This window comes from Typopeltis vanoorti, chromosome 23 (assembly GCF_054136105.1).
Source record: "Typopeltis vanoorti isolate ZY-2024b chromosome 23, IOZ_Tvanoo_1.0, whole genome shotgun sequence".
Lineage (NCBI taxonomy): Eukaryota > Metazoa > Arthropoda > Arachnida > Uropygi > Thelyphonidae > Typopeltis > Typopeltis vanoorti.
In genome coordinates this window covers 52,938,474-52,963,225 of record NC_143571.1, presented here as the reverse complement: position 1 = coordinate 52,963,225, position 24,752 = coordinate 52,938,474, and the positions used below count along the sequence as shown (strand labels likewise).

The 24,752-nt window shown below is 33.2% G+C and overlaps 1 protein-coding gene across 1 annotated transcript in view; it reads left to right on the top strand.

Moving 5' to 3' along the window:
* Positions 1-24,752, top strand: part of LOC150093856 (protein couch potato-like) — a 170,483-nt gene that overhangs the window by 124,182 nt on the left and 21,549 nt on the right. Inside the window, exons 5-7 of the mRNA XM_090413028.1 lie at positions 12,986-13,127; positions 17,893-17,928; positions 24,382-24,515. Of these exons, the coding sequence (XP_090269154.1) occupies positions 12,986-13,127; positions 17,893-17,928; positions 24,382-24,515 (312 nt within the window). The remainder of the gene's footprint in view (positions 1-12,985; positions 13,128-17,892; positions 17,929-24,381; positions 24,516-24,752) is intronic.

The following is a 24,752-nucleotide window of genomic DNA, read 5'->3' as shown; positions in this document are numbered from 1 at the left end:
TTTTCCCCCCTTCCACCTTGTCTCCTGCACACATAAAATGTCGAACTTCCTCTTCCTCATCATGTCTGCCACCTCTCTTCCCCTTCCAGTCATGCTTCCAACATTCAGTGTTCCCACGCGCAACATCCTCTCCACCTGCTGGGCTCGTTTCTTTAACCGCACCCGCCCTTGATGCGGTAGCCCTCGTCCACTTCTCGCAGCTGTAGGGCGAGTTCATAATTTAATATTATTTGTATTTCATTATTTTCATATATATTTATGATAGCTTTTAGAATATTATTTGGCATTTATCTTTCTTTTAATATGTTAAATAAAATACTTCTTTGAACTTTATCAAATGCTTTTTCAAAGTCAATAAATGTCCAATATGTGTTTCTAAATTGTATTCTCTTCTTTTCTCTATTATTAATTTTAGAAATAAAGAAATAGCAAACTAATGAAATAAAGTTTTCATTAGTTTGCTATTTAAAATTCTGCTATATATTTTGTAACAAGAATTTAGTATAGTATACTTATACCTCCATAGTTTTTAGTGTCATCTCTACTACCTTTTTTAAAGATAGGAATCACAATTGCGTTTTTCCATTCTATTGGGGGGATACTAGTTGAATAGATTTTATTTTAAAATAATAGGAGTCTTTTTTTGAAGCTTATTCCTGCATATTTATATAATTCTGAACCTAACTTATCTTCTCCAGGTGATTTTCCGTTTCTTTTTTATGTTCTAAATTAGAAACAAATTTGTTCCACGATTTTCTGTCTTTTTCTGACTTCTCTTTTATATTCTATTTCATCATCTAATCTTTTGCTGCTTAACAATTTATGATATGTTTCTTTTTTCATTTTGATTATTTCTTTGATCGTATCATCGCATATCTTCAATTTTTTCTTTTTATTGAATTTGTTTGGTTCTTTCTTAAGGGGATGTATATTTATATATTTTTCATTTACTGCCATATTTCGTTTTATTTTATCTAATATTGGTTAATTGTTTGTTAATATAGCCATTGTATATAGGTGTTATTTACTAATCTAGATTTATAAACAAATGTTTTAAATTTTTTTTTTTCTGTTCTTCTTGTTATTTGTAGCCATGTAGGTGGTAACCTTAATTTTATTTTAATTAGAAGTGGTCACTACTTATTTCATATCCGCTATGAACTCTAACATTCAAAGAGAACTTTGATGTCTTTTCATTTAAGATAAAGTGATCTAATATTGATTTCCATCCTCTTGATGCCCAAGTATATTTACCATTCTTGTTTAGTGTATGTTCTCCATATATTCCTATATTATTATTCATTTTCGTGTTTCCAATTCTGCCTTTAAATCTCCTGCTAATACTACATAATATTTTTTATTTATTTTATTATACATATTTTTAGTTGATTAAAAAAATTATTCTATATTATCCTCTTCTCTTCCTTCTTCTGGGGCATATAAACCAATTATTGTTAAATAACCTCTATCTATTTTTATTCTAGCTTCTATTATTCGTTCATTCCATAATGTATAATATTTTAGCTGTTTTGAAAGAGAATTATGAATCCAAATCATAACACTTGATTGAGCTCTTTGGTCTCTGTAACTCCGCTATACTTGTATATTACATTAAAATTTTCGGTTCTCATGGTTCCTTTTAATTTCTTTCTTTTTTTTTTTGTTTCAGTGATTACTGATATTTGAAATTTTCTTTCCTTTAATATTTGATCTAATTCTGTCTCTTTATAAGTTCAAGATTGTAGTTGCTGAGGTTCTAGCCTTTCGACTGTTTAGGTGAAGTTATATATATATATATAGGTAGTTTCCCGTTGCCTTCCTTGCCGTACTATATCCTATGACTGTACCTTGTGTGTTCATGGGCTCGGTTTGCCTACTTCCGGGATGAAAAACTACAGAAAAACTGGTGGGAAAACCCTGCTGTCCACGCTCAAGAACGGCTAACTTGGCTATGGCTGAGAAAGATCCTTTCCCATGTGGTTGCGAAGCGCAGAGCCACTTGGCTAACCGCACGGACAAGTTCAGATTATAGGTATCAAAATATATTTTTTATAGTCCATTCGCAGAATCGCTGTTCGAAGTTTAGAGCAAATAATATGAGTAACAGAGTATGTTATATGTAACAAAGTAATAATATGTAACAGAGTTTTTAGAAGATTGCTGTTGAATCGCATAGCGTCCACTAAATATCCATACAGGCCTCCAGTTATTATCCCTGTTAGGCATTATCCCTACTGATCAACATTTAACTATTCATCAGAGACGAACGATTTAAAGGATTGTCATTTATAAATATTTATTAGGAAAATTACTTTACAATTGCCACAACAATATTGTCGTATAAATTCAATCAGTGTACATTAATTCTTTCTCTAAAAGAAAGCACTAATGATAGAGTTTCCATAACGGATGTAACTGGTTCTAAATGGCTAAATGGCAAAGATGTCATCTACGTAACGTACGTACAATCAAGGGTAAGGTTATATGAATGAAAAAAAAGGGGATTTTTCTTCACGAAGTTCTAAATAAAAGCGGGAGAGAGAGAGAGAGAGTGGAATCCCCACAGCGGTCCCTTCAACTTATCTGTAAATTCTGTTTTGACAAATAAAATAATTGAGTAGATGACAAAGTCAAATTCAAATGACTATATCGGACGGAATGTTCTTGTGATAGAAGATGAAGGGAATCTTCAAGCGTCACGTTAATGAATGTGGATTAGATATCGAAGGTGATCATTGAGTCGTCAGGTCGAAAGGAAAAATTTCTCACTTTTTCAGAAAATTTGTAAAAACGAATGCTACGAAATGAAGGGAAAGTGTGTGGAACGTGTCGCGCTAACCATTAAAATTGTTTTCGAGTGTATTAAGAAAGACCAAACATTGAAGAAGTTAATAAGATGTGTCCTTGTACGTGTCTCGTAACAAAACCGATAAGATGAACCCTGGAAAGTTAGTTTGCTGATAGATGAAGCAGAGAACGACACCAACATCGCGATATTGATTTCATTACGATGTTCGTTTCAAAAGTAGTGCACACACTATTCCTTTTGGTAAACCAAACATTTATTTAACAAATACGTGTAAATACCCATAGAGGCCTTTAGTTATAATCCACATTCTGCATTATCACTACTGATTAATGTTTAGCTAGTCATCTAAGGATTGTCGTTTACAAACATTTATTAGGAAAACTACTCTTTATAATTGGAACAACAATATTGTCCTAGAAATTCAACCATAAGATTTTCTAACCATGTTATGTATACATTCCTGAAAGTATTATTAAATAAATATTTCTTTAAAAGTCACAATGAACTAATGGACATTGCTCAAGTAATGATTGTTTCTCGCATTCATGAGATCAGAATATTGCTTCCATCCCATCATTTCAAGCTGCTGTTTGTAGAATCAACTAGTTTCGATAAAAATGTTGGTTCATAGCAGTAGTCGTGGATCTAAATTTTTGATACTTTTCTTCTGACGTCTGTGATAGGAAGTAGGTAGATTTCTTTTTTTTTTGTTGCACTTCCAATCTAACTTTCAAAACAGGTACATAAGAAGCAAAGACTCCTCGGAGTAAAGCTAGCAAAATCCATGCAGGTCGAGGACAACAGTGCTACGAGCAAGACGCGTATATATGTGCTACTTAGTAGAAAGATAGATCTGTGAGATTCCTGGTAGGAAAAGACGTTTCATTGGCTATGGGATTTGCATTCTGTCTGTAGAATTTCGGAGGTAGTCTCTGTTTCAATTTCCTGAATTTTGCTTCGGCTTTGCTCACAAACCCATAAGAAAGTTTTTTTAGTGGAAAATGGAAGCAATTCAAGATTCTGGTTTGCTGATCATTCAGCACTCTCTAGAAAAATTTAAGATCGGCCACTGGAAACACATTGGAATCCAGGGTAACTGACAAGTAGCTTACCACTTCAATCGTGGCAGTGCTGTCATAACAGAAAATAGCATTTAAAATTCGAATCCAAACTTTGGCATACTAGTTAAAAGTTGAAACAAATATAAATCAGTTTTTAGGCTGTAAAACGAAGTCAAAGGTTTTATGGTACTTGATTTGGAATGCTAATAAAAATAATCACAAAATGACTAGTTAAACTTTTTCGTAAGCTTTTTTTATTTAGCTTCTGAGTTAATGAATCTTTATTAAACGCAAATAAGTTCCCTTTCTTTTTTTCTAATTTTTCCTCAACTGATTTCGTTTTTTAACCCGAGTTCATAACATAATGATATCGTTTTATATCATTACCTTCTTAAATTAAACATTTTAAGAAATAAGAATGAGAAACAGGAAAGATAATTATTGTAATGGGATTTCCTCTTTTCGAAATATAACTTTAAATCACTCGCATTTCAAGATCCTCCCTTCCCGAAAAACGAAAATACTTTTGGAAGTAAAACTAAGCTATTTGAAGAATCAAAAGAATTTACACGTTAGGTCTAGGAAAGTCATATTAACTATTGTTTGTTCTTACTTTTTCAAATTCGTTTTTGTCTGAAAAAAATCAAGACAGGAATTTGTTTTGAAATGAAATTGGATAGAAATAACTGTCATCTAGTATAATAAATGTATATTTAAAATCTGGTATACTAAAAAATGTTAATGAAGTAATTCATTAAACCTCAAATTATTTAGTAGCAGTTTATAATTACACTGGATAACAAATTTGCATTTTTTCGAAAGAATCAAGGTGTTTGAGGTCTTTTTAAATATTAAAAAGAAAATCAGCTAACGCCTTTTTATTCCTGTATACGGGGAGTAGGTGAGGCCATTTAGCCCTATCTAACTTTTAGAGACTGAGTGGGCAGTTCAATCTCCACTGGTACCAATCAGAGATAGATGACCCAAGGCTATCGCTAATTAAGTGAAGAGAAGTGAAGAGAGACGGCTCAAATGTGCCGCCATCTCGTGGTCCCTAACCCTAACACAATATATTTAATGTCTGAAATAATGTGGGTTCTACGGTCGATTTTCTTGAGTTTATAGGACGAAAAACCCGAGTTTTTCGTCCTGTAAACTCAAACGTTTACAAACCTGTTGGGAGGAAAAACCTGTTTGCCCGTGCCAGAGATCGACTAACTCGGGAACCGGTCGAAAAAAGGCTTAGAAAAATTTCCTCTAGTCGCCGACTAGACTCGAAACCAAGACTTCCTTCATGCGGCCAAGCGCTGTGGTATGCAAATGCCACATCCACTGAGCTACACAGGCTCCTTTTTAAATATTGATTATCAAATTGCTTTTTCTTGACAATAAATCTTATTCCTCTTTTGAGGCGCAATTAATCTGCAATCCTACTTGTCTTCGTTACAATGTGCAATGTAATCGCAAGACCTTCCAAAAAGCCTTCTTTTACACATGCACAGAACAAATTCCACTATACCTCTTCACAGTTTTACTAGTACCTAAATATCTACTAACTCTTATAATTACGTGACACCTCCACATAGCTCCACATGCAAACTTTTACCCTTGAGGAACAGACGCCTGTCAATAGCATTTCCAGAAAATGTACAAGCATTAAATAAATAAATAAGTTAACAAGCACTTATGTGAAAGATTGACTTCTGATAGAGATGCATGTAATGACACCATATCTGTTGGTACATCTTATTATTTTCACATATTCATCAAAAATGTTTATGCAGCTATCCCATTGTAGAAAAAATCTGGTGACATGTTATTAGGGTGGAAAATGAAGGTACTACCTATTCAACATCGAGTGCAAATTGCTTGTCGGACAGGTGCTTCGTCAATAGTACACCAGAGGATAATCACTGAGTGGAAGATGACGAATGTATTTGCTGGGGGATGCAGAACTTCACATTTTCAGAAATCATTTGCTACTTGTCCTGGAAATGTGGTGTAACTTCATTACTATTTGTTTTATTTCCCTTATATTTAAGTAGACATTATCTTAATACCTAAATTTTAGCCATTGGCTTTGATTTTCTGATGCTGTCTAATCAACGATCAACACTTTCGTGTTCCGTTTCGCCTAATGATCATTTTACATCTTACATGGAACCTTTCTTCGTGATTGCAATTCAAGAAATTTGAACTAATATCTGTTGTTAACCCTTTGCTTTAACGAAAACTTTTCATTAAATTTAAGTTAAATAGGGGACGAAATTAATTTAGACAACAAAGTGATATGCTTTCACACGATATGAAACTAGAAACAGAAATTCACTCTTGTAATCAGATTATTTGGCTCTGCTTCCTCATTCCTGCATATGTTTCAATAGTAGTGTAGCTAAGTACTGTTAACGCAATTTTTGAAGTCCAGTGAGGATACCATTATTGTTTTTTAACCTGTAATTTTTATGCTATCTTTGACAAATCAGTTGATAATAAGACGTTGATAATGAAAGTTTTACTTGCTAATTTTTCACTTCAAACATTAAAATAACATTTATAACAAAGGTTTCCAAACATTTTATGTCTTATACATACATAAAAAAGTTATAAATTCACGCTCCACCTGTTTCAGAATGGGTGTAATATCTGATATGAAAAATAAACATCTTTCAAGAAAATCTCCCAACGTGTTTTATTCTCAAAGGGAGCAGAAAAGGCTCTTTTAGTCCAAACTTTTTGAAGATCGCGGAGCAGCCAACTGAACCCTTAATAGTCATTGATAGCTGATCGGTTACGACTGGTGCAAGGCTGTTAGTGACTTAAGAGGAATCAGAGAAATTGGAAGAGGAGAAGTGAGAAAAAGAGCATTGTAGACGCATTCTCTCATTTCATCGTCTCAAATCCTAGCGCTTTGCATTATTATCTGAAATAGTATGATTTATAGTGTTAAAACCTAGAGTTTTAAGGATCAAAAACCCTACTTATATGTACCCAAAGGTCGACTAAGTCAGAAGCAGAAAAACACAAAAAAAGTCTAGAAAAAGGCCTTCTTGTGGGTGAAAGTATCAAACTTATAGAGATCGAAATTCTAGCGATCTAATTTTTAAAATATGAAGCTAAACACACTTTTAAAAAATAAAATAATTGGTTTCATGAATGGTAAATCTTAAAATCCACTTATGAATTTAGGGTGTCCCAAAATTCACGCAACATTTAAATTTAGCGCCATTTGTGCGGTAAAGTGTTGCCAACGAGAAAAGACAGCGTGACAGCTGACAGTTCATGGTTATTAAAAATGGAGCGCTACACGAAAGAACAACGCATTTTCATTGTTGAGCAATATTTTAAAAATAATGAAGGTTTGGCAGCTACAGTTCGCAATTTTCGTACAAAATATGGTCTGAATAGTGATTTAACTTCATCAACTGTGAAAAGATTAATTAACAAATTCAAGGAAACTGGATCAATTAGTGATCTTATACACTCCGGCCGTCCTTCAACAAGTCGTTCAACAGAAAACATCGATGCAGTTCGTGAGAGTGTTGCTGAGAGTCCAGGAACATCAATTCGGCACCGTGGTCTTGAATTGGGCATTTCGAGAAGCTCTCTACAGCGTATTCTCACGAAATATTTGCATCTTTATGCTTACAAAGTTCAATTGACTCAAGAACTGAAGCCATACACAGCGAAGAGAGTTCGTAGAATGAAGTATGGAACAACAACAAGTGGATGCTTATTTTTCGAACAAAATCATCTTCAGCGATGAGGCTCATTTTCATTTTGATGGCTTCGTTAATCGACAAAATTGTCGCATTTGGGGTTCAGAAAATCCACGAGTGATTGTTGAGAAACAAATGCATCCACAACGTGTCACTATTTGGTGCGGATTTTGGGCTGGAGGCATCATCGGTCCATTCTTCTTTGAAAATGCGCCTAGTAAAGCAATAACAGTTAATGGTGCTGGCTATCGCGACATGATAATCCAGTTTTTTGTGCCTAAATTGCAAGATATGGATGTGGACGACATGTGGTTTCAACAAGACGGTGCCACATGCCATACAGCCTGAGAAACGATTCAATTACTGCATGAGTCATTTCCTGGTCGTGTAAATTCCCGTTTTGGTGATCAGAATTGGCCGCCCAGATCATGTGACTTAACGCTTGGACTTTTTTCTTTGGGGTTTTTTGAAGTCTAAGATTTATGCCAACAAGCTCACGAACACTCGCGCCTTGAAGGAGGAAATTGAGCGCTGTATCAACGAAATTCAGCTACATTTATGCAAAATAGTCATGGAAAATTTTGACAAAAGAGTGCGTATGTGCCAGCAAAGCCGTGGAGGCCATTTATCTGATATGCTATTCCATGCATAACCCTATACTGTATACTTTATGAATCAATAAGAAATTACAATTTTTAATTAAAAACCTGTGTGTTCTATCAAAATTACTTCTTGCGTGAATTTTGGGACACCCTGTACTTCAACTTTGGGAACTTCTGATTTATTTAATGGGAAACTCTATAGAACAGACAAGAAATATTGCACGCTGTTTGCTAACTGAACATTACCTTTCCAACTATATCTAAGGAGAGTGTAAAATACAAGCTGACTTATGAATTCAGCATAGAAATATATTTAATGCTAATGTCTTATTTTTAAATAAGTTAAAACGCTAAGTAATTATTTCTGAATAACAGAGATTGGAAATAACCTTTGATCTAAAATATATGATTCAACAACAGATGTTCAAATATTCTAAATCAGTTATTCAAATATGCTCGTGATCATGTCTTTACTTCTATTTAAATATAGACCTTTTTGGCAAAATTGAGCTGCTGATTATGAGTAACAGATGAAAAGGACTGTGTTTACTAACTAAAACAGAATAATAAAAAATGGAAGTGTTTTCAAAAATTTAGATTTGTAATGAAATCCCAAATAAGTGCTAGGATTAAAAGAATATGGTAAAAACACGAAGTCTACATTTTTCTATCTATAATTATCTGGTGTTCTCTTTCTCTTGAAGTCTAAATTATTAGACTTAATATCGTGTTTTTTGTAAAGATATAATTTTTTTTTTACTTAATTAAAATATCATGATACATCCCGCTTAAAATAAATAAAAAGAAACTAATAAAACCAAACAAAATAACAACGATAACATGAAATCCAAATATTAATATTTGTATTCAATATTTGCAATTAAATTTATTTTCTCATTATTGCAAAAATTTATATTTTACAATATCGCAGACCAGATTAACTACGCATTCCAATTTACTGGCTTGTTTCCCCACACTTCTTTATCTTTTAGTTTTACCTTTAGTTTCTTATAAAAAGTAAAATTTGCATTCCCACCTGTTTATATTTCCTATCTCGCCTCATCACCATTTCCTTAACTAGTTTGCTACCGTAACACTTTCATTATGTACCAGCTACTCTCCTCAAATGATAACTCACTACTTACAAAGAAAAAAAAAACCGCAATAAACACTTTCTTAGAACGTGTAAGTGTACGATTATTCTGTTCCTTTATATTTCGTACTGAATTACATAATCCGGGTTCTGTTACATTTATTTCATTGCGTCTGATATTTTAATCATCACTATCTACATTATCCGTTGCGGCATTACCTCTACCGTGGACGAAAATAATGAGTTCAGCGATGCTAGTTTCTTTCTATTTCTTCATAATCCTTGCTTCACTTACTGCAATCATGTAACAAGCCATTCTCACAGCGTTCTTACCTCTCTCTGGTTCTGTAGCCACACCTTGAGTCATTGTGCCGTGAACCGCCTACCGTATTTAACAGATCGGCCAGCCTTTACTTTTCTTGGCTTTGAAAGAAAGGTACTTGGAGCGTCATCACATGACTACCACCGAAATAAGATAGGCCACCATTTTGATGAAAACATTATCATTGGAAAGATTATAAGTTAGCGAGTTTTTGTTCCTTCTACAATCTCTTAGCTCGTTTTTTAGGTGATATATATATAGCCACTATATATATATAGTGGCGGCTCGTGGCTTGAAATCGTGCGGGTGCTGCAACTTTCGAAATATACATACACACTGTAAGTACAGTGTATACGTGTTTGGATAAAATATCAAAATTATGGTAACAATTAAAAAAAAACGAAACATGAAAAAATATCGTTTATTAGCGATAAAATTATACAGTTTAGTATAATTCAAAATTATTTAAAAATAAAATATATTCTTCTTGTTTTGTTTCATGAAAAAATATTGTTTATTAGCGATAAAATTATACAGTTTAGTATAATTCAAAATTACTTTAAAATAAAATCCATTCCTTTAATTGTAATTAAAAGAATGGATTTACAATTTTTTGACATTACAGTTAAATCCGTTAATTGTAATGTCCAAATATTTAAAGAGACGGAGTAAACACGATAAGCACTACGATCACTACTACTTGCCCAAACTGCATATAAACAACAGTGGAACTGCGCGAAGGACAGTGCCGCATTACGCTAATAGCTCGCATTTCACTATGACGTGCATATGTTTGCGTGCGTAGCAATATGACACTGTAGTAAACACAGTGCTGCTCACGTCCTTCGCCCTCCTAAGTGCTACAAGATGGATTTTTATAATTTTTAATACAAAATAAGAGAATTGTATAGGATTGTTGATGATAAAATTAAATATTACAAGCAAATATTAATAAATATATTTATATATCGAGAAAAATTGGGGGTGCTGCAGTTCCGCAGTACGTATGCACGAGCCGCCCCTGTATATATATATAATGCGCTCCGTCTTGGTAGTGCACAATTCTTCATTTGTTCATCGATGCATACTTTATGGGATCTGGACTTCTTAACGTTGGCCAGTGCATTGTCCCGGATGTTATCGTTACTTTTCGGGTACCATAAAACTGTCACAATCTAGGTAATATACCTGTCAAGAATATCAAAAGTAGGATATCAGGGTAGGACCTAGTAATCACAATTCAGTGTAGTGCGACCAACGGACCTCATTCATTCGGGAACAAATAAGCAACCCCGCATCATTACACTGCCATCTCCAATTTTCGTTGTTAGAACCATATACACAGATCAGGTCAAAAGTGTTATTGAAAATATCATCCACACCCAAACATGTCCATCACACTAGACCGTAAAAGTGCATAGTACAACTCTATACTACTAATTTCCATTCCTACCAATTAAAATACTGTGTTTCTTAGTGCATTTCCATCGACGACGAGAATTCGTAGATTTGTTAACAAATGTTTGCGTGCTGGTGTTCCATGAAAATGTATGCCAAATCATGCGCTAGTTTTCTACATATCGCTTGATTCGCATTTTATCGCTTGATTCGCATTTTATCGCTTGATTCGCATTTCCGAAGATAGCTTCTCTAGAGTGGGACTACGGCCGAAGTCGTAGTGTGATAGGAAAATATGATTGTGAGATAAATAACACCCTGAGACTGATAAATGTACCTATGAGGTGACTCGTCATCTGCAGGATCTCCAGTTGGTATTTTAGCCCCAACTCGAGGTATTGTGGCTTCAGTCATTTCTGTACCTTTATTTCTTCAGCACTTTGCCGACTGTGGATTTGAAACATCTTAATGGAAGTGATGTGTAGAAAAGGACAGTTCAACGGATCTTATCATGGATGTGGTAGATCAGCAATCACTCTCAATTTTCACTCCCTCTCAGCTAGAAAAAAAGTGACTACTGAAGAATCGAAAAATGTTTTCATCATCCTGAGAATTCCGATTCCACACCGAAATTTGTTCTTCTTCTTTTTTTTTATTTTTCGTAATTATGGCCGAAGTCGTAGTGTGATAAGAAAATATGATCGTGCAATAAGTAACAACCTGAGACTGATAAATGTACCTCTGAATTCCTAGTTGACAAGAATTTTCTATATGGAAAATTACCTCCAACCAGATAATCTTTTTCATAATCAAAATGTGTTCACCTGATGATAGTTACTTCGAGTAACTATCATCAGTTACTTCGATAGTTACTTCGAGTACAATAACATGCTAGAAAGCACACATACCATAGTTCCAAGAGAGCGAATTTCGCATGGCTTGTTTGCTTCATCTGTCACTCATGAATCTGAACTCAGTGAGGTGGAAATTATCGAGAATTGCACATCAACTTGCAAAATTTAACCTGATGACCATACTTCAACCAACGCTGGATTATGAGTGGTATTCTGCCGGCCTAAGTAGCGTTTCCAATTTATAAAATCTTGGCTATAAATCTTATTCTAAGAAAAACTTTATATGATAAACAATTTTCATACTCTTGTGTGTTAACAACTTATTGGAGATCTGATGCTACTTAAAAGTTATCATGTTTGTCTTCTAGAAGGGTTCCAGGATTATGTTTTATGACAGTGGCACTCACGAAAGAATGAAACACATAACAACACGATAGTACTGTGGGTGGACTAAAACCTAAATAATCCTGTAGTTCGGTCCTAAACCAAACATGATACTGTTTGCTTGCAGTTCACTTCAGACCTCTAATAAACAAAATAGTGATCTCGAACAGGGCAAAGGAATCATCTTCTATCAAAAGACATTCACATATATCCATGGTAAAATGGGATTCCGCATTCTGTGGATTTGAACTTCTCTTTGGTTGGTTCAAATTCACAGGATTTGAACCAAAAAAACCAGGTAACTCATAGTCTCGCATACTAAAGTAAGTAGGTTTCTAAACTTTTGTGGTTTTATTTATTATAAAATAAATGAAATGATCCAAAATATCATTAATCATGTAAACTCAATTAACCATATAATTTTAAATAATTTATAAGGATGACGTCACGTTTTTTAATAATTTAAAACCGAAATAAATATATAAATGAATTAATAAATATCCCTAAAATAGCAAGCAATATTAAGGAACATCGTACGTGGATATTTCTTGGCAATAAATCACACTATATTAAAACTTAATTCATTGAGAAATAGACTAACTGTTATCCGATTTGGCACTTCAAGGATGTGTTTATATGTATAATTACATATTGTGAGAATTACTCAAATCTTATTTATTTCGATTCTCCCTGTCTATTATTTAGTTACTAGTTTAATGTTCATTACTGTTTACTCCTTTCTTTAGCAGGGTGTGAGGTTTGATCCCGACTTGCCGCAAACCATCAGACTTGAATTCGCCAAGAGTAACACGAAAGTTAGCAAACCAAAGCAACAGTCCCCTCCTGCAGCTGCAACTCACCCAGCAATTTTGCACCCTCTAACCGGACGTAAGTGATTGATTTTATGATTGAGCAGCCTTTCTTTAATATGGATTGCGTGTGTGTTTGAGAGAGAGAGAGAGAGAGAGAGAGAGAGAGAGAGTACATTATAGGATTGTAATTAATTAACGTCCCATACAAAGTTCACAAACTCGGTCACTTCCACAAATGATTTGCATTGATTCGGTGGGAATTTTGTTTCATAATTTACACCAATTTTGACATATATATATATTTTGACTTGTATATATTTGTTAAATTCCAAACAGAATTATTCTCTTGATTCCAGATTTCTGATGTTTATCAAGTGCTATTATCTTATTGTCATTTGGAACTAAATTAAAACAATAATTCTGTAAAAGGTAAACCATATGCATACTCTTCATGTTGGAGAATTTTTCAAAGAATCACAATAAACCCAACTGTAATTAATTTTATCTAATTACTTCTCAAGTTATTGTTATTTCATTTATTTCATATTTAGTCGTCTATTGACACAATTCAAAACTTTTATTTGATAGGTCTTGAACACAACAATAATACGAATACAAAAAAAAATGCTAATACTTCTGAATAAAGAAATTAGTATATTTTCTGAATAATTTCTTTATTCAGAATAACAATCCTTTAGAATTAATAACAATCCTTTTAAGTCTTCAAAAGGATTGTTAGTTGACACAATAGCAGTCTTCATTATTAAGTTAGAAAGAACATTTAAATAAATATATGTATTATGACAATTCATACAGTTGAAAGGACTGGAATGAATTAAAAATTACAAGATCTACACGCGATAGATGTTGCGTCACAATGTACGTCAGCATTTGCTATATTAACCTCAAAACGAGAGCTTGCAAAAGTAACATATTAGATGTGCAGGGAGGTGGTTAGAAAGGGAGTTAAAAAATAACAGAATTAATTCTGCTACCCCTATTACCGAAATATTTAGATTTATGTTTCTTAAAATAAATCCCCACACCCAAAAGGTTCCGCCTAAAAATATTCTGACGTTATTACGTAAATTTTGTATAGAACCAGCCCACATTTATGCATCTAAAACGAAATATTTCATATCCTATGCAAAACTATTCAACGTCTAGAAATCAAGGAAAACAAAATAAAATATTTAACAAGTAGAAAAGCCAGCGAGAAGGTTTGGATTTATATTAATGAGCTAGGTATGAAAAACATATGAGTTTAGCGATGTTATATTTATTGTGAGGATTCGTGTCATGTTAAGGTACAGGTACATACAACGCAGTTATGTTTCGGATGAGTCAGATATATTTCAACGCTTCACAGATGTCCTACTTTTTTTCATTTCTACTGAGAGATGTCGTCATGATGATATACGCATCTCGCATACGTATAAATCGCGCCTAGATTTTTTTTATCTTTTCAAGAAACATCACCCTGCAATTTTCAGATGGTACAATACAACATACGCACGTAGTGCTACCGATATATTTCCATCAGGTAGAAATTTTAAACAAATTAAGTAGATACATTTATATAATTTCCTTTGTTGTGTAGTTAGAAAAAGCGCCCTGCCATCTGGTGGAGAAAACATGTATGCAAATCCCAACTAGAATTTTTGACGTGATTATAATTTCGCGTAAATAACAACAACAATAATAATAATAATAATAATAATAATAATAATAATAATAATAATAATAATAATAATATTCCAGTTATTAATGAACTTAATCCATTTGATTCTTTACTTTATTATTAAAATCTAAGGAAGATATTTGTTTAATACTCGATTTAACAACTTCATACTATTAAAACTGCTCATGTATAAATATTGCCATACAAAATACTCCTTTTATTTCATCTCCTTCATCGTATGAAGAGTCAATGTTTTACAAGAATTAATACATGATTTTCTCCTTAATCGCTTAAATTGTGAGAAAATAGGTATTATTTAATGTCATCTTCACGATCTATAAGAGTATCGTGAAATGGAAAAAGAATACTTTAAATGCCAGGTTATCGCAAATGAGTCCAGTAAAACGTTTATGAATTTTGTCCACCTGATAATGCGATCTTCTCGGCGACGAAGGCATTAGTAAGGCTTCGTAAGAATTCCTTTCAGAAAAGTATTCTAAAGAAGAGTAGCTTGAAAACCGTCTAGCAAAAATGGTTTTTTTTTTTGTTTATTTTCTATATGGACAATCAGAGGCATCACAGGTTTTAAAATATACATGGAACATGTCAGTTAAATTTACCAGAAGTTAACATCATTTTAAAATTCGGCATAGAAAAAATGAAATGCCATTTATTTTGATAATAATATGTGCAGATCTCTTATTTTTATTTTTGATATATTTTATGTTGATTTCTCTGATAGTTCAAATGTTGATCAAAATTTGCAGTTTTCGTTCGCCATTGCTCCTTCAGTTTTTATCCTCTCAGAAACTCGAGCCTTCTGTAATAAAACAGACACACTTCCTTGAGAATACGCGTGATTAACAGTCTAACATATCAGCTTCATGATCTTGACTACTGCTATGCAATATTAAACAATAAAACTCTCTTTCCAATATATTTCACTGCAGGTATGCGGAGTATCATGTGAATAGAATGCCTCTTTATATCAATAAGTTTATCAAGATGATACCGTATTTTACAATAAAATGAAATAGAATAATAAAACCAAATAAAAAAGATGGATATTTGACAAAGAATGCAAATGCAGTTGCATTTTGGTCAACGCGCCAACAAAGAGTAGCATGAGTATCCACTTCAAATTCATAAGACACTTGAATCTTACAACACACAATACAAGCAGGTTTGAATCGAGTGCATGAAGACTCTGTTTAAGAATCATTTTAAATAAAATAAAATTAATTATTGGAGTGCAGCTGAATTAAATTATTCAGGATGTCACTTTCTCCAATAACTCTCCTAATGATCGTAGAACAATATTAACCCAAATTATCCATTTCAAAAGGCGATTTACATACGAGTATCTTCTGATACAGAAATAAAATCATGACTCAGTCACAGGGTACTTAACATCATATCGAATAATATTAAGTACACGTTTTGGACAGCCAACCAAACCTCTGATGCCTATCTAAAAAGTAGATAAAACAATGAGATAAGTATTACTTATTAAACAGGATTGAGTTAAAAATGAAACATGGTTATTTAGACTGTTGTTATAGACAAGTGGTATTTTTTCTTCCCCTGTACGTTTCCACCCAGTTTGTATCTGAAAATATCATTCCATTTGCCAAGCAGACTTTTAAGCAGTTTTTGAATACTTGACCGATTATTTCTTATTACATTATTTGATTCCAAATGCATTACTATTTTTATGTCTGTTGATTGATGGATTGCAGTTGCTGTTGTTGCATTTGGCTTTATTGTTATGTCTGTTATTATTGTTATTGTTATCTTCACCTTTCTGGTTATTGCTGTTATTGTTATCGCTAATATTGTTATTGTTGTTATTATTATCGCTGGTGTTGTTATTGTTATTGCTGTTATTATTGTCATACTTGCTTTCTCATTTTTTATTGTTATCCTTTTTTCTTAATTGCTGTTATTGTTATTTAGTGTTGCTTTTTCTGTTATTGTTGTTTATTTATTTGCTGTTATTATTGTATTGTTCTCATGTCAGTTGCTGCTGCTGTTGCTATTCGCCTTCTTTTTCCATTTATTAATTATTAATGTTATTATTTTTAATTTTATTTTTATAGACCACAAATTAATAGAAATACTTTCCGTCCTCTGTTTAATTAATTATTATGTCAACTATTTTAATTTGATTTGTAGCCGAGAGGCATGTTTCCATATATGTGTGAATAATTTTTATTATTTAACAATGCTTGATAGCTTCAGAGTCATTCAGGATTATCTTGATTTATTGAGGTACCATATATGAACTGATTAGTCTAAAATAATTTAAATGTGTATTTTTTAACGTAACGCATGCCACTTTAAATGGAGATATTTGACCTTTCCTAATTTAGACTACGCATTTTCTACACAAGTTAAGTTGGTGGTTGGTTTACGGGTACAGTGTGTATTACTTATTAATTGCATGCCATCAAAACGGTAGAAGCTCGTTAATCATTTTAGTTTTCTGACACAATTGAGTTCCTGTCGGTATTGACTATGCCTTTTGGATTAAAAGATCTGGATTCTAATGCCAGTTAGACGCGAAAGACCTTCTTTACATTTCTAAAATGTGATTTTGATTATTTGAACCTAAACGATACACGGTAAGTGAACAAATCTACGTGAAGATCTTAAGCATTGTTTAAATAATAATAATTTATTATGTTTAATCGTGTATGGTGTTTGAATTATGCTAATAATTGAATATAAGTGTGCATGTATGAACTATTAACATTAATCCGGACGTTTTGAAGAGAAAACAAAGTTTGGCCCTCAGGTTCAGAGGCATATTGAAAAAAATATTCAAGAAATTGAACAGAATTATAAAAAAAGTTCGTTTCATTAACTCAATTTAAATAGCAAAATTACAAATCACGTGATATAAGTAAACCATACTGGGTTCGGCACCAAAAATTAGAAAAAAGAAAGATAACTTTCCAATGGGGGCTACTTTTGATATCGTGATCATAAAGTTTAAAATAATGGGATAAATAATTAAACTGAAAATCTGTTCCCAATTTCCCTGATGTCCAACTTTTGTTTTAAACCACTTTTTTTTTCTTTAACATGGAACACTTTTTTATGTATATATGAACTGCACATACGGAGGATAAAATTGAATTTCCTATTATTTCGGCAGTTTGCCCCGGGACCTACATGGATTCCTTTGCCTCAAGTAAGTAACTTACCCTTATTTTTTGTTGTCAAAAAATTTTCACACCAATTTTGTTTGCAAACTGCACTCACCCCAATTAAACCACTGAAAAATAACTTTCATTTCATAAATTACAACATAAATTGGGATTGTAAATGGATACAAACATCTTAATAGTTAACTAAGTAGTTATACTTCAATTTAACACTGGATTGAATAAATTTGTTGTTATGCACAGGCCTTCAATATCTCAGTTGTCTGTATAAAAATTCATGTCCTTCGTCTCCAGTAAAAAATATGAAAAGATACTAAACTCGTGTCATTTAGGGCTGCAAAATAATGTTCTTCTGTTATACCATTATTCACCATAAATCTGTCTGTCTGTACTCGCTGCTTACTACACGCTTTTGGAACTGCTTTAAGTGTACTCTCACTTATCAAACTCACTTCTACTAAGTCCTGTTACTCATAATTGTCCTTGATAAGACCTGTTAAAATTCTCGTTAGGATAACCCATAGACTACGTCTCCATAAGCAAAACAATAGGCTGTGGGTTGCGTTTAATATTGACACGATATTTTCGATGAGATATTTGCAAATAAACTGAGCGACAATGTAAATGTGTGAGTTATGCGTTTATGGTGTAACATTATGATGTAAACTATTTCCTTGACTACTTAAACTTAAGGAAATAGTTCACATCATAATACGTTATAAGTAACAGGAAGAGCTGTTTGATGAGATTAAATTTCAGACAGTCTGGATATATCCAGATTCTTCAGAAGGGTAAAAGAACAGATATGCGATAAAGAAAGAGTATCATAAAAGCTCGGTATTACTCTAATATACATTGAGTAGCCTGTTTATTGGAAATACACGTTAAATAACATGTTTGACGAATGAAATATTTTAGAATCAGTCGATAAACCCTTTCATACATGAGGGGTTTATCGACTTGACTGCACGAGGTTACGGGAACATTCCACTGGTATCCTGCTTCAGGAGAACAGTGCGAATTGGGACTAAGATCTGTCACCAGCTCTTAGTCATTAAGATTACGATAAAAGCCATTATGATATTCCAATAACCATTTCTGATCACACTGCTGTGTGCGCAACGCATTAACCTGTTGGAAGAGTCAACAATTGCAGGGGAAATGATCACCCAGAATGGTATCAAGGGCTCTAATATCTCAGACCATTGCTCTGCCGAATTCCGATAATGCTTCTACAAACTGGGGAGATTCTTGCCGCAATCTTGTCTTTCTGCCGTATGAAAATCGGGGCTTCGGATCTTTCTCCGTGAAACTTTTCCCCCATCCTTTGATATTTAATGATGATGTTTCCACACTCACAATTAGTCTGCTTGTTATTTGTTGGAGAGGCATAAGCATTCTACAGAGCTTTGTTGGGCCAGTTTGGATACTGTCCCGAATGAGATACCTAGTAGTAGTAGTCCCTGGCAATAGCGCACAATCATTTCACTGATGGTGGCACGTCTACTAAACCCTTATGAAGCTCTTAATTCTCACTCTCTCGCATCGGTCAGCTATTTCAGGGCAGCAATCCCAAAGTTGACATAATGTTTTTTTATTATTTATTTTAATAACACCGTGATATAAAGACATTGTAATGTTGTATGTGACCATCCAGCAGAGCACTGGTTTCCACATGCCAACAGTGGCTCCACTGTCACTCCTGTTCAAAGTCTTTGAAGAACCGTTGCCGATTGTCTCATACGTACACTTCAGCGCAAAATTTATCCCTTAGAATCAGTTACTGCATATTTATAGTCTGTGCAATTAGTTACTATCATCATTGCATATAACGTACCCATACCGGCCACTAAATTAGAAACCTTTATGCAGATGTATGTAAACGTCACTTACGCAGCGTACATGCAAAATACTTAGTCACGTGCATAATCACGTGTTCTAGACATCCATTAAAGAATGCTGCTGGTCAGTAATCGTCAATAATTTGATCACAATGGAAAAATTAAGGGATCTTTTGGGAGTTCGAAAAAGGACTTTTTTGTGGATGCTAGTCTGGCTTTAGCCACGTTTTTAAAGCAGCAGAACTGACTGATTTCTCAAAATGTGAGATAATCCGGATGTTTAATCAGTGGAAAAATAACCCACATTGCTTGCCTAAGAGGCGCAACTGTATTCCTAAGACAAGTTGTCAGGAACGAGGTCTGAGCGGACAAACAGAACTTCCTGTGTGCAGCAGTCGACCAAAGCATTTAATGAAGGCAGTTCCCTGCTCATATCTCACTGAACTATGAGCAGGGAATTGGAGAGGACTGGCATGGAAGCCGAATGCCTATACAGAACCACTGTATTAAATAAAGGTTTCAAATTGAGTGGCTGGTATGTATACCTTCCATTTAGTAAATGGATATTGCTAATATTCTAGCTGCTGTATAGGCATAAAATTTGCCAATGTGTTGATAAAGACTTTGAGACCATGATGGATTAAGTAACATCTCTATTCGGCTCGCTATTTGTATAATAATATCCATAATAATGTAGTAATAATAGAAGGTATCTCATTCACTGGCCGGCATGTGTATTATTGTTCATATTTTTCTTACTAAAAAGTCAGCTGGAAAGGGAGTTCAAATATTAACTTCGACTAGATTAGAAAAGCATTCTCTAGCAGTGAGAAATCTTCCGATTCCTTGTCAGTTCTTGCCAGCCACAAAAAAGAATACTTTATATAAATGAAATAAATTAAAATTATAAATAAAATTATAATATCCATAATACTTACCTCACCTTTGAGCCTATAGCTTTTTTAGCATAAATGCTATAAAACTCAAGACAATTTTATACTTAACAACATTAAATATATATTAATTATAAAATTAAAGAACAAAAAACTAAATATTCTTATTATTTCTTCACCACTTGGGAAACACTTATTCCCATTTATAATTATTGTAAGTACAAGACCAAGAAATGTGTACACATTTCAACCAGTAGAAACAAAAAAGCCAGGAAACCAAATTCTTGGAAACTTAAACTAAACTAATCAAAGTAATCACTGCCTCTAGTTTCCTCCGTACTAAACAATAATGATCCTTTGAGAGAGAGAGAGAGAGAGAATGGCACACGGAGGTAGAATTTCTCATCTGTTTTATGCTGTGCGTCTATCCCATTGGGTCGTGTAGTCCGGGTTTACACATCAAGTAAACAGAAGACTAGACACCAAGTTGAAAAGTTCTGACTATGATAATTAGCAGGCTCTGATGAAGAATAAACAACTTCCTTATTTCTAGTACCAAACAAGGGGCATTAATCATCTGTACAGAATTGATTTAAGCCATCTGTAAACATCCCTCATCGTGGAACACCATGGTGAATTATTTACGTGCGGTCACCAAGTATCTCATTTTTCATGCTCCAGATCTCGGATGTGGATAATTTTTCTTTGGATGATGGATGGGACACTAGACGACAAATAACCAAAGAGTTACCAGGAACATGACTAATATTCCCACCTCTTATATGTGATAATTAAATCTGAAATTGTCCAGGGTCATTGTCTCGGGAATAGACATAATTACACACACATATGCTACGATTATTCTCCATTTTGAGAAACTACTGACAGCCAAGTATATTATTATTTTTTTTAAATTCAAATTAATTTAAAATTTGACAATATTTTCCACTTAATTTTTGAGGTAAAGTCCCAAGTAATTTGAAAAGTCCTTCTTTGCAAATATTTGATTATAATTCAGTTCACAAATAGCCTTTTCACAATTATGGACACATCCCTTTTGTAAAATAATTTAATAGTTGTTTTAATATAATTCCTAGATGTACTATACTAAAATACCTTTTCTAATACGAAGAATTACTTATATTGTCCAGAATGTATTTTGAAAAGCTCATAATTCAATTTTTATGAGATTTAAAAATAAAACGGAACTTTGAAATAAATAAAATTAAGAAAATTAAAAAAAAAATCAATTTAATAAAAAATAAAAAAGAGAAAATGGCGCGATACATGTAAATCAATACCTTGATAAAGTCATATTTTGCTATAGGCGAAACTAATATTTAAGATGGCAGTCAACTTTCTTAAAAAAAAATAAATGTTTTTAATCCATCTCACTACTCAAAGAACCAAACTTTCTAGAATATTTATGAAAATGTAGAGATATGCAACCCTCATGAGACTAAATACTGCCCTGTGATCATATGTATCCAACAAATTTAATAAAATATGTTTTTAATTTAATATTAAATATATGAATAGGGCGTAGTTTTTTTACCTTTAGTCTATATTGAATGATTACATAAGTGCGAAATTTCTTACTTGAATGCATGAAAAGGAGCATGCTCTTTCTAAAATAACGAAATTTTATTACTGGTTTTTGTTTCCTGAAACCAGCCATTTGCGATACCAAACACGAATACACACGCATCACCGAAAGATATTTTACCATTTTACTCATGGTGAGTAGAACAAAAGCAGTTGAAGATCAGGATCCAGCAGGCAGGTTAAATTAATCTATAGGAAGACAGATAAAATAGTCGAACCTTTCCCAATTACGGTTTTCAAAGTAGTAAATAGTGTGCATTTTATTATTTTGCAATCTGCAGTACGTCTCAAAATGAATTTTGGAAGGATAGCAATTTACTTTATAGCAGAAAATATAAATAAACGCTGGAAAATACACAATACCAGGGCTGATATTTAAAACCACTTTAATCCCAGATCCTTTCTTTTGCTTAAGCTTTTATGGCCTGCTCCATTATCAACCAATTTCTCATCATTAATTTTATTTCAATTAACTTGTTATATTACAAACTGTTACCAAAATTCAATTATTCGATAATATTTCTAGATTGCGGTGAAGAAAAAAATAATCTCAGAGATAAAGTTAAATGTAATTGGACCATTCTTTGATATTTATGAAAATTAAGGACTTTTCAATATAATTCTCCCTCTTTTTTTTTTTTTTTTGTCAAGGACTACCTCAATACTCCTTCAGTATCGATTAAATAAACTAACAATACAGGAAGATACGAGACTAATACTATTTCCTGGAATAACTGTCACATCACTTCTTTTGATTCAAATGGCAAACTGAACATTATTACGCTATTTATGCATTCAAAAGTGCTGGAAAAAATACAAATAAATAGTTTATTCAGAAACAATTTAGTTAACCTAGTTCATTAACTTAGTACATTATTTCTTAGTAAATGATATACATATATTTATAATTTTATTTTTCATTAGAATGTTTCAATGAATTATTTACTTCATTTATTACACTTTTCTGTTTAATGTGATGGGTGCTAAATGAGGTCATCATAAACAACAATCCAGAATGAAGTTATCCCGTTTACATTATGAATGTCTCCTAAAACCACAGATTCATCGATGAACCCCTATGCAATTGGCAGACCGTAACATTGGAAAAAAAAAAAAAGGAAAAAAAAAAAAGTCTGTTTTCGATCGTTTCTAATATTATACTTCGGAAAAACTCGTTCAAAATCTGCCAAAAACTCCCCCCCCCCCCCCAATGCTTTTGTAATTTTTCATTTGTTACCTGCCAATAAACACAGGGACAATGAAAATTCATGATCAATAAGAAAAAGGCATTTGTTCTAGCGAGTGGTGGATAATGAAAAGAAAATAACTTCTCATCGTAAGAGTTTAGTGGATGAGCTAATGGATTCAATTTAGTATCGCTGGCAAATTAACAGACGGTATTAAAGCAACTCTGGTAGACCTTAATTGAGATACAGCTGGAGTGCAAAGATAAGTCTAATTCGATTAAGTAGAACATTAAAATAATGCAGGGATGGGTACTCTAAGTGTCTTTTGTCTCCGTCACATTTTCTCCAACTCTGTCAGCTCTACGAAGAAAATTGATTGGTCGGATAACCTGTTACCCATTTTTCCCCATTTTTGTAAGCCGTGTTCGCGCTCTCAAGCTTTACAGTGCCGGGAATCGATTTTTCAAAGAGACGCTCCACGAAATGTATTTAAAATACTGAAGCGTTTATCTGATTTACGTAATCAATGGATTTCGAGGAGATGCGATTATAACAGAGACTGATCTCTTTCATAACGACAATAGTGGCAGATTTTTCTCTGATGGATTAAGCGGACCATTTCCCTGCCTTCGATGTTTAGTTCGCATCGTATAAACCTCTGCATTCGTTACGAAACACAGTTGATGCCATTTTTACTATCGCTACACACACAGACACACACACACAAGAAAAAAAAATTACCCGCTCATCTATATTTATGCATAAGGAAATTTAAATCCCGAATAACATTTGAATGATTGTGTTGAATAGAAATAAATACACAATACTGACCTACACGATAATTACTGAGAACAGTTAATAAGTTTAAAGTGATTATCAGTATTTGAGTGAGTAATTACTTTTCTGCTATAATTCGTAAGTTATTTTCTATTAAAACTCCATTTTGTGCACAGAAATTGGAGCTGCATTACTACCAGCGGCTCATGATGGCTGGCCTCATCTATCACTGTCGTATGCCGAGGTGCCTGTTTCGTCTGCCCTCCACTCTGCGGCGCTAGTACATCCTGCCTTACATGCTCAGCTTCCGGTAAGTATTGTTGATTAAACCAATTTGCTATTTTTCGTTATTTTGCTCTTTGCGATGAAATATCATTAGTACAAAAATAAAAAGAAAAAAATCGACACTTTTAGTTGGCTGGAATCTACAAATTCTTACTTCATACTTTTTTTTTTCTTGAATTCAAGAAAACATTTTCCTAATTTGTGATTAGTTTATTATTATTATTGTTTCTAACATTTCTGAATTATGTTAACTAGTATTTAG